The 15,740-nt window shown below is 41.1% G+C and overlaps 1 protein-coding gene across 3 annotated transcripts in view; it reads right to left on the reverse strand.

The window, feature by feature from the left end:
- mast3b (microtubule associated serine/threonine kinase 3b) overlaps positions 1-15,740 on the reverse strand; it is a 41,490-nt gene that overhangs the window by 15,314 nt on the left and 10,436 nt on the right. For 2 of the 3 annotated variants that reach the window (XM_019875327.1, XM_019875330.1), the window contains 7 exons: positions 15,545-15,633; positions 11,181-11,253; positions 9,568-9,588; positions 9,107-9,185; positions 7,917-8,074; positions 2,115-2,190; positions 977-1,186 (listed from right to left, as the gene is read on the reverse strand). In XM_019875327.1, the coding sequence (XP_019730886.1) occupies positions 977-1,186; positions 2,115-2,190; positions 7,917-8,074; positions 9,107-9,185; positions 9,568-9,588; positions 11,181-11,253; positions 15,545-15,633 (706 nt within the window). The remainder of the gene's footprint in view (positions 1-976; positions 1,187-2,114; positions 2,191-7,916; positions 8,075-9,106; positions 9,186-9,567; positions 9,589-11,180; positions 11,254-15,544; positions 15,634-15,740) is intronic. The other variant, XM_019875328.1, reaches the window with a different exon arrangement.

Raw genomic sequence — 15,740 nt, forward strand, 5'->3', positions numbered from 1 at the left:
TGTGTGTGTGTATGTATGTATATATTGGGGGGGGGGGGGATTTTGCAAACTACCGGTAATCTGGACTATTATTTTTCCCACTATAATATCAGAAACACAGAAATGAATGAATGAATGAATGAATACACTGTAATTTGAAAAATTATAACGTTTGAATGCATTCAGAATGTTGTTAATAATGCTTGTTTTCAAACAGAAATCTGTTCTCAACCAGACACTGCTTTTAACATGAATAAATGAAATCACAAAATGTAACTTTGTTTTGTGAGATGCTATTTTACACTTGCAGTATTTTTTATAGATTCCCTGTGTTGAAACCTTACAACCTGGGTCAAAATATTAAATCCAAGGGGTGAAATCTGAATGACAATAATGATTACTTGAGCTAACGGCTGAAAAAGTCAGAACACATTATTGTAAACAGTAGTTTTTAATTTTTGTGTTGGGACAACATTTATAGTTGTTGTGTGTGTGAAACTAAAAACAGCTGAAAACAAATTAGAACTTACAACGGTATGCCCATGGTTACAATGTTAAGAGAAAAGATAGCACTAATCCTCTTAATTCATACTATGCTAGCTTTCCGTTTGCAGTTATTGATATTACTGACCTGTTGGGAGCTGCACACACATCTCAGCACAATGTCTCAGTTGTGACGGCACAAACAAGTTGCCACATAACTGTAGATGAGTGCAATCATAATCAGCTCTTCTTACTACAGCTAATCAGTGGAATTTTGCTTGTCTGGAGTGTAAGCTGTGGGAAAACCTGACAGGCTAGGAACAAAATGACGGCAATTTTGGAATCAGCATGCCAATTTTAGCGTTCATCTGCATAAAAATCTAACTCAACATTTTTTTTTCAAATTGCTCCCCCAGTATTCGGCATCAAATATACTGTATTGTCCACATTTTTGAAAAGATCAACACTTCATTTATTTGTCCCTCTGCTCAGATCACACACACCGCATCCTCACCTCATGAAGCAGCTTTTCCAACTTCTCCTGAAGCTCAGCAAAGTAGCGAGATGTAACCAGACCTTTCTGGGACTTCTCCAAACAGTCACGGACCAACTCGACCAACTGGTGCTGGATGAAACCCAACACCCCATCAGCCAACGGGAGGGAGCTGTCTGGAGAACAGTGGGTAACAATTTCCAACAATCTCTCCTCCATCTGGGCTGTGGCCTACAAGCAAGAAAATGTACATATAATCCTTTACTACAGTTTGAAATCAAGAAGTAGTTAAGGTTGTCACATACTGCAACAGAATTACTATGCATCGCTTACACTGGTTGTTGATCACATAACAATGACTGACAATACACTGAACCGCCGCCACATTTTAGTGGTTTGGCATTCATGGACTCGAACATCACATTTTTTTTGGAACCGTTATTTGCCGAAAATCTCACCTAAAAATCTTGGTGTGGTTATTAAGATTTAATCCAATTATTCAATTATAGATTTTTTTTCGTCATCTCCATTTGAGAGGTCTTGTTTTGCTGGCAGTCCTTAAATGCACCTCGTGCACTGTTGAGTGTAAAACACAATGTATGCTTCTGCTTCTCTCCCAATGCGGCAATAGCAGGTGAAGTCTGATTTGCTGTTAAAATTTGCCTGTGGTGTATTCACACCATTTATTAATGTGTCTTAATGCAAAAAGCAAATTAATGACCTCATACTGTATAAAGTAATTTGTATAAAGTAATTGTGCGCGTAATTGTTTGCCCAGGTGTGAATTTCAGTCAGTTTGTGCTTGCTTGTCATCTAGGCTAGAATCAGAGCTCAAATACCTGTTGAATCTCATGTTGGGTTTGTTTGTGTTGAATAATTTAACTACTGAAAAGTTATTTATGTTAATATGGGTTCATGATTGTGTACCGGATACATGCATGGCATTGGGCCTTTATGATCCTCTCCATTTTAAGTGCCTTGTGACATTTGTATGCAAATAAAACCTCCTTTTCGGGAAGGTTGTCAATGAGCCAATTTTCGCTATTCGCCAGTCTTCATCTTTATAATGCAGACATGATTCGGTCGGTTAACTGCAAGACTTTCTCGAAATATATGCATATCTTTTCTGCTCAAATCTGAACAGGTTTTTCGAGCTCACCTTTGGAAAGCGTTCTCTGTAAACATGGTTCATCATGACTATCTCATTGTCAAAGGAGACGCTTGATCGCCCAGGGCTGCAACATGAACCAAACAGGTGATTATTACATTTAAACAGCTTAAGAGATGTACTGACATTTGCCAACAATCAAATATAAAGTTGCTTTGAACTGTAACACTTGGTTGGGAAAGGGGGATGATGTCAACAAGAACAAAGTCGACAAAAGAAGTATGTGAAGTGACACATTGTCCATTCATTCCCTCAAAACATGAAGGATACGATATTGGGACTCGCCATGCGTCAAAGTTGACTGGTTTAGCAGTCTCTATATTTTGCAAACAAGAGCCAAAACTAGCACTTGCAAGTTTTCACAATTCTTTGCTCTCAGCCCTCATTGTTTCAAAATCAAGGTAACAGGTGCTGGTAATCCTAGCGAAGAGACCAGTCGGGTATCACAACAAACAAATAATATAAAATGCCTGCCATCTTTCAGTTGGTAGGCTAAATGTCTCAACACAGAGTAGTATCAAAAAAAGTATCAACATACGCCGAGAGCACCCTGTTGCGGTTTAATGTGAAAATAACGTGAAACGATATCATGTGTTAATCATTTCACACATAAGTCGCCCCCGCGGTCAAAAAAAAAAAAAAAAAAAAAAAACTACGATTTATAATCCGGAAAGGACGGTAGTTAAGAAAAACATAACAAAAATATACATTTTGAAATGAAATGTATGAATTCAGGAGCTAACTTTCACTACAATGTTATGGACAAAAAACAAGGTTAGTGGTACTTTAGTCGTGCTCTTGAATAGCCACGACAAGACAGGAAATCTACATTTCAACTTCATACCGCACTCAGTAAGTCTGCGATTCAGTTGTAGTCCTCCTAACCAACACAGAAAAATCAAAAACAATACTTCTGGCCTTCATGCTTTCACACTACAGTTTTACTAAGAATTTTTACAGAGAATTTGAGAATGATATAGTTAAAACCCCATAGGCTGAGGGCAACTTTGCCAAAAACGCCTGAAAAAAGGTGCGCCCAAAGTAAATTTGTAGCTGTTCTTGAATCATTTGGAGTATCAGCATAGTTTTGGTCTCTTTATGAAATATTCAAAATGTTATCATTTTGAATATCCCCCTCCAACAGTCAGAATCTGTGTAAGTGCTCCTGTCACTGAACTATGAATGTTTGAAAACAGAAAGAAAAGGCGAATCTTATGTTCGTCTAATTTCTTTTCACAAAATCTGCCTTGAAAATGAATTTGGAATGTTGATTTGGACTTGAAAACACGACAGGATCAAAGCTTGAGGTCTCCCAAAGTTCCAGTTCAAATTTGACAATTGTAAAATGTTGGGCACCATTCAAATCTCCAGAAACTCAGCTATTAAAAGATATATAACATGTTCACGCATGACGACGTGCATCAGCGATTTGTTTTGACAGATGACGGAGGGCCCCTTGGTGGGCCGTCCAACTTTAAAGGGTTAAATATCATATACAAAGACAAACTCTGACTACCCTTGAACCTTAAAATACAAAAATGTTACTTTCAGTAATACAATGTTTTTCAACATGTAACAAGTGTACCGGTATGTGTTTTCACACCTCTAATGCAAACTAAAACAAGCTTGATGATGCAATGTCCTGACCTCATATCGACTTCATCACTATCAGGATTACATAACAGCACGTCCATGCCAAACTCCCATTAGCCTGGCCTCGAGTCTATCCACTTCTATTAAACTAAACATTCTAATCTAATTCCATATTTTGACACATGACTTTAGGTCAGTGATGTAGTGATTCATTAACTGCCGAAAAGCAGCATTTGGTATTCAGCTGCACGCGATGGAAACTGTTTCAAGCTGTTCAATTTCACAGTCCGGTTTTGATGCATCTGTTGCACACGTGTTTATATTTAAGCAGAGGTTAGCTTTTAGCCAAACAGTGAATCACTCGCAGCGCTTAGTTATTCATTGACAGCCACATCACAGTGGATTCGTGAAAAAGCTGGTCCAATTTGACAGAAAACTGTGGCTGGTCAAAGCATTCAGCAGAAAAGATGCAAAGTAAACCTATCACATGCACGCATGCTCCCCAAGCCTTTTTGTTGTCATGAAAGCCGCCTCAGACTGTATGCGAATGCCCAGCACGCTGCTGCAACTCACAGTGGCGCTGAAGCCCTCATCCCAATCCTAAACCACCCCCGCCATCGACTGCAGTTCAGCAGCGGGATCCCTGCGGCACTCTGTAAGCCAGCACGCCTACGCACGGTACGCCATGGCGCCAGAACACAAAGCATTCAGGCATACAAACATGCAAACTGCAAAGCGGCGCCAACACACAAAAGTTACCAAAAATCACACATCTTAACTGTCGGATCTCCATCTGACTCTCAGCCTGCCTCTATATATAATCAATGAGAAACAGCCATCTTGGTCAAGAAACATCTTATCATCCTCAACATTCTTTTTGTCCTAACGTGAACAGTCTGCCTCATCAGACATGCAATGAATGTCCCAACTTTTCATGCAAAAATGCAATTTGTTGCATTTAATCTTGGTGAAAACCACATTTCAGGACGTTTTTGTGTGATGATAAGCTCAGATGTTAACAAGAGTTTTGTGGTTCATCTATAAACCCCAATTCTAATGTAACATAATTCCATGACCATACGACGCATATAAAAAGCCTTAAATTTTCTGCAAAATGGACGGGGGGCCTAATAATGCGATTCGCCTTGTGTATGCACAGAGTTCAAAAATCGGTGAATACTGTGACTTCGATGAGGGGTCCGCTTGACTGACTGATGTTGTGCCGACATGTTGCTTGTGAGAGGAAAGGTGGATGTAACTGAGGACAGCACACGGACGTTAAAGTGGGACGGGTGGGCTCGAAAGAGGATGCTAAATGCACACCCCCACCCCCAGTAGGTGTAAATAGTGCCGGTATGTGCATTGTGCAAAACAGCATCCCAAAAATGGCACCTACGAAGAGACACACTTACGAAGCACGGTTTAAACTGTGAGCTATCAGTTATGCGGAGGACCATGGGAGAGAATTCAAGATCAACTAATCCATGGTGCCTGGTACTTTTTTGTTTTATGAAAAGGTGCCATCTATCCATCCGGGCAAGGACTACCAGGGTGAAGCAACATCCAGCGGATTATAAGGAAAAGTTGGCCATCGTCCACTCTGACTGCAGTAAAGTTACGTTAAATAAAGACGCTTTCTTGGAGATGGTAATCCTTTATTCTGCTGCTTTGCTGGACTCACTTGGCTTCCATTACCACATTTCTAGCGTAGACGCATGGGCTATGCCAAGTGATGAGGGACAAACATATGTTGCATTTTGAAATACAGTACAACAAAAGACTTCCAACAAACACATCCAGCCCAACCACATTGACAACATGGACAAAGTGCCGCTCACTTTCGACATCGCGGTGAACCACACTGTCGAGAAGAAGGGGTCCAGCACGGTAGCGATATGCACAACGGCGGCGTGAGAAGTCTTTTCACTGTTGTGCTTTGTTGCCATGGTAATGGACAGAAATGGCCACCGTCGGTGATTTTTAAACCAAAAGAAAAGTTTCCAGCCGGAATCAAAGTGAAGTTGCGAGCGGCGTAGGAGTGATGGCAACTCAGCTTTACTAAGATTGGGAGGCAGCGCCGGGTAGTTACGCCACAATTTGGGAATTGATTGTGGATGCTTGGGCTAATGTGACTGCTTGCACTGTTGTTAGAGTTTCGCAAAAGCCAGTATCATTTCTGAGGAACCGCACGGCAATGAGACTGACTCTGATAATGGCGCGAGGGTTACCTGGCGTGTTTGACGGAGAACTTGCCCAGCTGTTTTTTTTTTCAGATACAGAAAATGAGGACTTTCATGGATTTGTGGATGAGCATTGATCAAAAAAATAACAAGTACATTGTTAAATACTTCAATAAAGTACACCTGAACTCAGTTTTGCTCCCGCTGTATTTATAAAAACATACACTACTGCGCACTCATGTTACTGTGTTTTTTTTAAACTAGCGTACATTTTACCATTCCAGTGTCCAATAATGCAATGCACCTTGTGTATGTGTTAAATACAGAAATGGCACTCGTAACTGACATTATGCCTTTTAATACGGGTGGGTGGGCGGTATGGTCGTGAAAATGCGGTAGTTGGGACGTTGTATGAAACGCAAATAAAAACAAAACACGATTTGCAAATAAAAACAAAACACGATTTGTAAATCCTTTTTAACCTATATTGAATTGAATGTCCCACAAAAACAAGAAATTTCATGTTCAAACTGATAAAATTGTGGAGTGTCTTGCAAATATTCACTTTGAATTGAATGCTTGCAACACATTCCACATTCCGGTTTTTAATGCAGTGTTGCCTAACAGCTCAAAGGTCACGGGGATTCAATGTTAGTTTTTGGCCTTGATGCTTAAAAGATTTCTCCAGTTTCGATCAATCCTTTTGATGATGATATGGCCCGTAGATGATGAAATCCCTGAATTCCTTCCTGTAGTGGTGGTGCTCTCTTGAGCACAAGAGAAGCTATACAGTGATTTATCATGATACTACAAGACAAATATTTTTAATTAAGTATACACTTGGAGCAGTATTTTTGTGGATAGTTGGTAAAATGAGGTTGCCTGAAACGCGAAGATTTCTGACCTCGCAATCCATCCATTGCCACTGTCTGATACAGGCAAAAAATAATAAATCACTCATTCTTATCATCATTCACTGAGATACAGGTCATGTTTTAGATAAGCCAATGAGAGAAAGTGACTGCAAACTTGCCAACATGATACGATTTTATTGTAATTTAACGTTTTTCATTCAAAGGACAACAAAAATGCTCTGCTCCCATATCAACCTTTCTCTGGCATCTGAAATGTATAAATCGGTTTGAGGCTTGCCTACTACACGCTAGCACACGTTTAGTTGTTCTGATTGGTCCGTAGTGGATGCGGCAGCCAATGTGCTCCTGTCGGGTATTTCCCAGTGGATTTATTAAAACAAACGGTTTACTCAGCTGGTTATACAGTAGTGTATTAATAGCAAGCCCTTGCATTCAGAACCTCTGTTAGTAATTAAACTTTGTACATAACTGATCGGCCGCCTCAGACTGGGCTATAGTTTGCATTTTATGCACAATTTTTTTTTCATCGTCCGTCATGTCTTTAAATTGCCGATTAATCAATGACGTCATTGATCGGATCTATGAACTAAAACATTACAGCTGTAGTGTTACCCCACATACACATTTACCCATGGCAGAGCAGCACAAATGAATTTTGGCCGGTACTAAAATGATACTACTTGTCAATATGTAACTTTCATTGCTGCACCAAAAGCCGCTCTGCTGTGTGGTCCTTGTGTGAGTCTGCTCATCAAAATCAGTACCAATCTCCTTTGTGGTACGCTACTGCAAATACAGTGCCTCAAATAACTGAGGTATAAATCATATTGATGTTTAAAATTTGGGAAATCAATCTTAGTGGGACTAGCTCAAACAGTATCGGTCCCCCTCAGTATTCTAGCAGGCATAGAGGCTTTCATGTTCCTTTCACAGCACACTTGGAGCTCCTTTTGTTGTCTTAATATTTCAAAGAGCATACCTCTGTTATGATTCAAAAATCCGCGTTATTCATTAAAATAGCTCTGAAAAGGTTCCAACTAAAATATTTAGTAGGATTTTTTTTCTACTGCATGTTTTTTTTTTTAAACTAATCAATCCTGATATTCCTGAACATGTAAAGCCTATGCATAGTGTGAATGAGCTACCTCAGACTCCGGGAGCGAGGTCGCATGACGGTTGTGGGTCGGCCATCCTCGTCAGTTATACTGTCCGTGCTGCGGAAGTGTTTGAAAAGGAAGTGCAGCTCATCTTGGGTTGGCTGGTAGGGAAGCTGATGAAGGCGCTCCTGGGAGGAGGATGAGGACTGCAGACAAACCAAAAGGCTAGCGGTCAAGAAATGAATCTCATGTTGACTCGGAAGTGAAAAGTAATACAGTACTGTAAATGTCTCTCCCTCTCTGAGAGTTGAAAACGTGCCAAAGGCGCTGAAAACCACAAGCATGTGTTCAGACAAGTTAAACACAACATCAAGTGCAAACAATATTGCGGGGAACTCCAGGTAAGCACCCAAACGTCGTAAAATCCAAGTGTGTAGAATCTTCATAGAAATTGAAAACACAAACCACGCGATCAGAAAAGGCACCTAAAGGATGCAAAGGCATCAGGGACAGTTTAATTAAACCTTTTGTAAAACTCACTGGACACTGCACAGAATGTGGCGACGTACCCCTGACAGACGAGCCCAGGGGAGCGGTACCTATGTAGTCTCTTTCTAATGCCATGCTACAAAGAGAAGCTGAGGCACACTGATAAATTCTATTATCCACAATGACCTGAAGGTCTGTGCTCAGGTCTGACAATAAACTTCCTTATAATAGAAGCACGTGTTAGGGATGCACAGACTGTGAAATTGTTGGTCCATACAGATAAAGGTATTATGGGCCAATCATTAGGGCCTTATTATTATTTGTGGTCATTGAAATGATGTCAATAAAAGGAGTTCTCATGTCTAAATTACTTTGAAATTGTGTCTGACTCTCACACTTAATTTTAAAAATATGTTTTAAGAGCCATCATCAGTGGAAAATCACCCCTACGATCGAAAAAAACACACCAAGGGGCATCCTCGCTCTCAACGTAATCCCTTCACGAATATGCACACACACTGTCCAAATTGTGCCTATTACCTCTAACACTGTATTCAACAAACTAGCCCAATGACTCATTCAAGCAGATAATGCTCGAAAACAATGAACTGTTTGTCAACTCAGTCTTGGCATTTGCTGTCCCTAGCAGCATAAATGAATGTGCCATTGGGCTTGAATGAGGTGTTAGCAAATATCAACTGAGAAGGATGGTGCCATTTTTTTTTTCGTGGGGGAGTTACGGTACTTACTGAAACAGTTGAGCTCGGTGGGTTGGTTCCATAGCCTGACGAAGGGAGGGATGCCAGAGACCATCTTCGGCCCTCAGCTCTGAAACATCACATTTGGTATTGTTAAGCATTTAACATGTGAAACATATTGCACAACACACCGTGCTCTGTTACTATGGGTGCAAGTTTTTATCATTTCCTGTCACGTGTTGCATGCAATGGGTTGTTTGTTGTAGCGCTCCATTTTTCTTTTGTATTATACCTACAAAAATCAAACAATAACCTCAACTACAAACCCAGCCACTTTATTAGGTGCACCAGGAGAACGTAATACCGCAAATGCCAGGTTTCAATTGACACAGTCAAGAGATGAATTCACGTAACAATATGTTTACAATGTCCTCCCAGGATGAATATAACGTATATCTATGTACATTACTTTGTACATAGAGATTTGCTATCCCACAAGAAAAATAAGGTACCTGTCTGCACGAGCCAAGTGACTGAGACGAAAGCAGAGGAGAAAAGAGAAGGGAAAAAAGCAATGAGTTCAGTGTGGACCAGTGCAAATAATCCTGTGACCTCTGGCATTCATCTGAGGAAATTCATCTTGACAATGTTGCCATCCTTGCCACTTTGCATTTGTCCACATACTAAAATTCTTCTCAGGAAGCATTTTACGTAACAGGAACAAATTGTCATTGCGAAACACCAAGCCCAGAGATTATGTCACTGCAACTTTTTGGTTTACGTTAAGGAGTGACAAATAGGAGTGACTGTCACAACGTTTGCCATGTACAGTACTTAACACACCATTGAACAGAATACAACAAGAAATAGCATTCCTGTTTAAATACATGAGCAGACACACTCACTTTGAAAAAATGCAATGAGCGACATTCCTTGACAATTATTTCTATTTTATTACATGTCAGGCCAAAGTGATTTTTTTATTTTTTTAAATAGAAGAAACATTGTGATGCATTGAAATAGCTTTAACCTATTGAGGCGGAAACTCTCTAAGACAGAAGTTCATTCACAGCAGACCATAATATCAGTAAGCCATGTGTTTCAGTTGTCATATTCTGTTTTCAGCTTCACAAGGCGTGACAATGTCTGGCAGTAGTTTTTCACCCCCGGAAACAATTGGCTTCAATTTAAGCACCATCAGTCTCCGCGAAGTGGAAATTCCCACAGGGCATATGCATGAATAACATCTCTTACTTCAAAATAAAAAATTGAGCAAGCATCTGTATACAGTAACCTGACCAAAATAAATAAATAAATAAGGTACCTGTACAATATTTTGCCCCATTCCTCCCATGTACAAGCGCTTGATTCTGACCTGTCATTTGCGTTGGACAGATGCTACCACTTCATTTAGAATGTTTTCTTTGTTCAACTCATCTAGTTTCAAAATGAAAAATCTGAACAAATCCTGTGTTTTTATTAGGTTGTTGTTAAATGGCTTCAAGGAGCCATCTCATTTTTAGCTTCACTTGTAGGCTACACATGCTCGTAGGAGAAGCATGTTGCCATAGGAACTGGGTTGAATGCTTTGTGAGTGGGTTTCAGGGTACCAACTAACAAATGGCAACACATTCATCCTCGCCTGGAAGATCTGGCACACAGACAGGTATTGCGTGCTCCAGGCTACGTGGCCAACCATCACTTTGCAGACACCAAGACTCACACAGGGAGATCCACAAAGTGTGATAACACTTATTACCTTTTTAATTATCGACTCTTAATCAATCATGTTAATTGGTTCACTGGAGTTCAAACTGTGAAATGAAAAGTCTCCAGGGCTCGTAAGCACAGCCTATGGAGTTGAAATGGGCAATTTCTGCAGTGATTGTTTTGAAAATAATGTAGCCAACGGCAAAATCACAAGACAACACACTGCAACATTGTAGTTGAGCAGTTTTGGGTCGTCAAGTAACGTCATTTGCTGCTGTTAAAATCATCAAACTTGTTGACAATGGACCCAATTGGGGGGGCGGGGGGGGCACCTCTTTTTTTAAACAGTTCAAGACTAATTGCTGAAAAATATTTGACAGACATTTACAACATCAAATAAGCAATGCAGACATACCTTCGGGCAAACGGAAAGTTGACGCAGGCACTGGTCGACACATTTCGTGGGCTGTCCAGTGGGCTGCTTGCGGCTAAATGAGGAAAGATTTCAATGTAATCTAAGTTGTATTCACACCTTTAAGTGACAAGGGGGAATAATTAAAGGAAATTTAATGACACTGCAAATAACCACACGGCAGTATTTACTAGCTGACTTCATGTTTATAAACGGACCCTCAATCACTCAAGCAACAAGCTCTTCTGAATAAGATACATCATCTTGATATGACTTTGCCAAACATTCCAGTATCTATTCATGGATAGCTGTAAATTGTGAGCTCGGGTCAGACAGACCAGACTGAGAGGGTTGAGCATCATTTTGAAATACCAAGAGATGGAGGCGATTAGAGACTGATTGCACGCTCTCATGGGATAATCCTCGGGAGATTGCACATCCGTACACTGCTGGCACGAGGAGCCTTGTCTACCAACACTTTCCGGAGAGTGCAGCTGCTTCGGAGCATTAAGTGGAATGTCAACAAAATTGTTGATTCAGAAACCAACCACTCCAAATTATCATCACACAGGCTCTTGTGCCATGATAGGAAACACATGAAATGTCATTGAGATAATTTTCAAATCGGTATGGTCGAAGTTCTGAATTTGAATGTACCCTAAGGTCGTACATTCTGCAATTTGACCCAAAACTAATTTGGAAAAATGTGCCTGCATTGCCCACAAAAATGGCCCTTGTGCATGGCATCATGCCAGGCCTCAACTGACCATTGTTTCGAAAAAGATCACTCCAGTGTGTCCCAAACTTCTGACGGCAAAGCTGCATGAGCAAAGTCAACAGCTAATGTTAACTGCTAGTGTTACCCTCAGGTTATCAGGCCAGCTGTTATTATGTCGTCACAGGTTATGTGAAAACTAAGAGAGGAATAAATAAGGAACGAGCGGCACGGTAGTCATCTGGTTAGCACGTTGCCCCCACAGTGCAGAGGTGCGGGGTTTGATTCTCCGGCATTCCTGTGTGGGTTTTCTCTGGGTACTCCGGTTTCCTCCCACATTCCAAAAACATGCATTGCAGGTTGAGTGTGCATGCCAAATTGTCCCGAGGTATGATTGTGAGCGCGAATGGCTGTTTGTCTATGTGTGCCCTGCAACTAGCTGGCAACCCGTTCAGGGTGTATCCTGCCTACTGCCCGAAGATAGGCTCCAGCACGCCGTGATAAGCAGATGAGAAACTGGATGGATGGATAAAGAAGGAATAAACGAGCAAAATAAAGTAAGAAGAGTCGATGATACGGCCTCTATGGTTGGAGGGTAGGTACTGCACATAGTAGGGCGAGCAATATAGCCTTAAAATAAAACCTCTTTAAAGATAAATAAAAATCCATCCATTTTCCGATTCGCTTTATCCTCACAAGGGTTGCAGGGGGTGCTGGAGCCTATCCCAGCGGTCTTCGAGCAGTCGGCGGGGGACACCCTGAACCGGTTGCCAGCCAATCGCAGGGCACACAGAGACGAACAATCATCCACGCTCACACTCACACCTAGTGACAATTTAGAGTGTTCAATAAGCCCGCCATGCATGTTTTTGGAATGTGGGAGGAAACCGGAGTGCCCGGAGAGAACCCACGCAGGCCGGGGGAGAACATGCAAACTCCACACAGGAAGGCCAGAGCCGGGATCGAACGCACAACCCCTGCACTGTGAGGTCGACGCGCTAACCACTGGACCACCGGGCCGCCCTAAAATAAAAATCAATTTCCGAATCGAATCAACTACTCATAATTAAAAATAATAATAAATACACGCGCGACAATGATGTTCAAATCTTGGAGAAAGTGCCATTTAAACACAGCCCGAGAATACATCCATTTTAATTGACATCAATAAATTAACAATAAAAATATATGGAATAACAACACTGTCATTGAACATACCATGACTGAAATGAATCTTTGAGCCTGAAAATGAGCACAAAATCCTGCATACAGCACACAGCACTCAATGTAGAGGTTACGTAAACATTTTTACAATGAAAACACTCTCTGATAGGACACTTGGAACATGGATAGCTAATGTATTTTGACATTAAATTAATTTTATGTAAGTGTGAAATTCATTTGGATAAACTACACTACAGATCGTACGTAGTTAATCAAAACAGCTGCTACTTCCATTGAAGTGGCTCAGCATGTCTCCTCCGTTTGGTTGCAGCAGCCCTTGTAAATGCTTTGAGCAAAAAAACAGTGGGCTTCAATCTGATTCTGCAAACCCAAACCAATTCCAAATGACTGACGAAACGGCTTTCAAAACAATAGGACAGGAGAAGTGATTTTTGTGGCAAGCCTTTTGGCATTCCAACACACACAAGTGCCATCCCACTTTCATTACAGCTTCACTACCTCGTCCAAAAGACAGAAAATTACTGTGCTAGCTTGGGATGTGCTTTAAAGAAAAGTCACCCCACAAAAAATGTTTTTGACAAGAATGTGTTTCATGCAGCCCCTCTAGTCTAAATTGCGTATGTGGAATATGAGTTAAGCAGCAAAACTCACCCATTTTTGTCCATGTCAGGGCGTGACCATTTTTGGCACTTGCTGTCAACTGAAAATGGCGTCACAGTTGCTCGAGGCCCAGGAACAAACAATCATGGCCCAGTTTCAGAAAACAGGTGAGCCATGATTGGTGCTTCCCTGAGCGCTGAGCAACTGTGATGTCAGAAAGCGGCAAGATGGCCAGCCTCTGAGATGGCTAGAAACAGGTGGATTTTGCTGCTTAACTCATATTTCACAAATGCAAGATGAATGAGCAAAGGCCCAAAAGAACATGTTAAAATTTTGGGGTTGACTTCCCTTTTAAATGTCTATCATTTACACAGAACAGTGAGTTCAGATGAAGGATTTTTATAGGCAGTATAAAAAGGGCTACTGCATTTGTGACCCTTTTTAAATGTTGTATTTCCGACTTCATACAGCTAAAAGTCTCTTGCTTTGTTGTAAGCCTTCCCAAAGTGCAATCATGTTAATTGGCAGCCTAGAAGCCAAAAGACAAGTTCTTACAAGAGGCTCTCTTGTTAACGTGTGATACAAAACTTGAATTGTCAAGTACAAAAGCAAACAAAACACGGTATCACAGTGAAGTGCCAGTTGCAGAAATCTGCCAGTGTAGATATTCTTGTGTGGTCTCAAAACAGTCTGCTACTTTCTGGGGTAAGTTGGGCAGGAGACACGCCAAGTCATAAATGCTCAACAGGAGGATGCTTGAAACTGACTAATAAAGAGGGACAATTTTTTTGTTTCTCAGCTGCCGCTGTTTTCAAATATTAAATTACACACAGACGAGGCATGCGCCTCTGTGCAATTTCAACAATTAAATGAGTTAATGAGCTGATGCAGGGTGAACGGTTTGTGTCTTGTAATTAACAGCAAAAACGAGTTAAGGTTTCGTGGAATCTCTCGACACCTAAAAGTTGTGATTCAAAGCTGTCTAAATGTAAATTCTGATGAGGGTTTGAGCTAAGGCTCGTGATTTGCTTCCCTGGTTTGTCATAGCATTTATTCTTGGGAGGACATTAGACCTGAAAGTTACTGGGGAGCCACTATGAGAATCCAAGGCAACATGGCAGGACAAGGCCTTCCTCACCCTGAAGAGAGTAAACGAGATCTCAGCAGTGTGAAACTAGAGCCGGCTCTCATTTCTAGCGCGTGTATCAAAATGCTCTTGAATAGTTTGGCTGCCAACATGCTGTGCAGTAGAGATCAGTCCTTCTGAGCTCAAGTTTAGAAAAATGGCATCGAACCGGTTCAGCAAGAAAGCACCTGCTGCCGCAACCACATGTAACTGCTCTGTGATTGAAATAAGTACACTGCAATAAAACAAAGGTGGATAACAAAAGCTGTCTCATAATACTGATGTCACACTATGATGTCACACTCTTAATGGCGTTCCACCTTCCAATGCGATGAAACGTGACCCTCCTAAGAATATACCGACCTGCACTGAACTGTGGTAAATGGAACAGGACTGCTTGGTGAGCAAACACCGTAATTTTGAGTCACAGTTTTGTGCAGAGAAACGTAAATTGTTGTTTAGGATCAATTCACATCAAAACAAGAAGATGCTACTTTGGTTTGACAAATCCTAAGGATTGTTAGCGTAAGGATTACTTGCTTAAAAGCAGGTAAGACTTTACAAGTCTTGGAGGGAGCCTGTGGGAGGCGGGGAGGGAGGGAGGGGCAAAAAAAAAAACAGGCAACCTAATGATTTGTGATGTAAAAATTAGCACACCTCTATTTGTGCTCAATTAACTGATGCTAATTTTTACAATGTCTGTGTTTGGGCTGCTGTTGCAAGTCAGAGCATGGATCTTACCTGTATGGACTGAGAGGGGGGAGAGGGGTCGGGACAAAGTGGGTGATGGCGTTCCGACACAGAGACTCTTCCTGTTGTTGCTGCGGCAGCTGGCGCACAAACACAACATGATGAGAAACATTAACAAACCATTTCTCTTAATTCACAACAATCAATGCTGATATAAACAAGGCTTACAACGGAAACCTACTTCTAC

The sequence above is a fragment of the Hippocampus comes genome, unplaced genomic scaffold, assembly GCF_001891065.2.
Source record: "Hippocampus comes isolate QL1 unplaced genomic scaffold, H_comes_QL1_v1.1 scaffold132, whole genome shotgun sequence".
Classification (NCBI taxonomy): domain Eukaryota; kingdom Metazoa; phylum Chordata; class Actinopteri; order Syngnathiformes; family Syngnathidae; genus Hippocampus; species Hippocampus comes.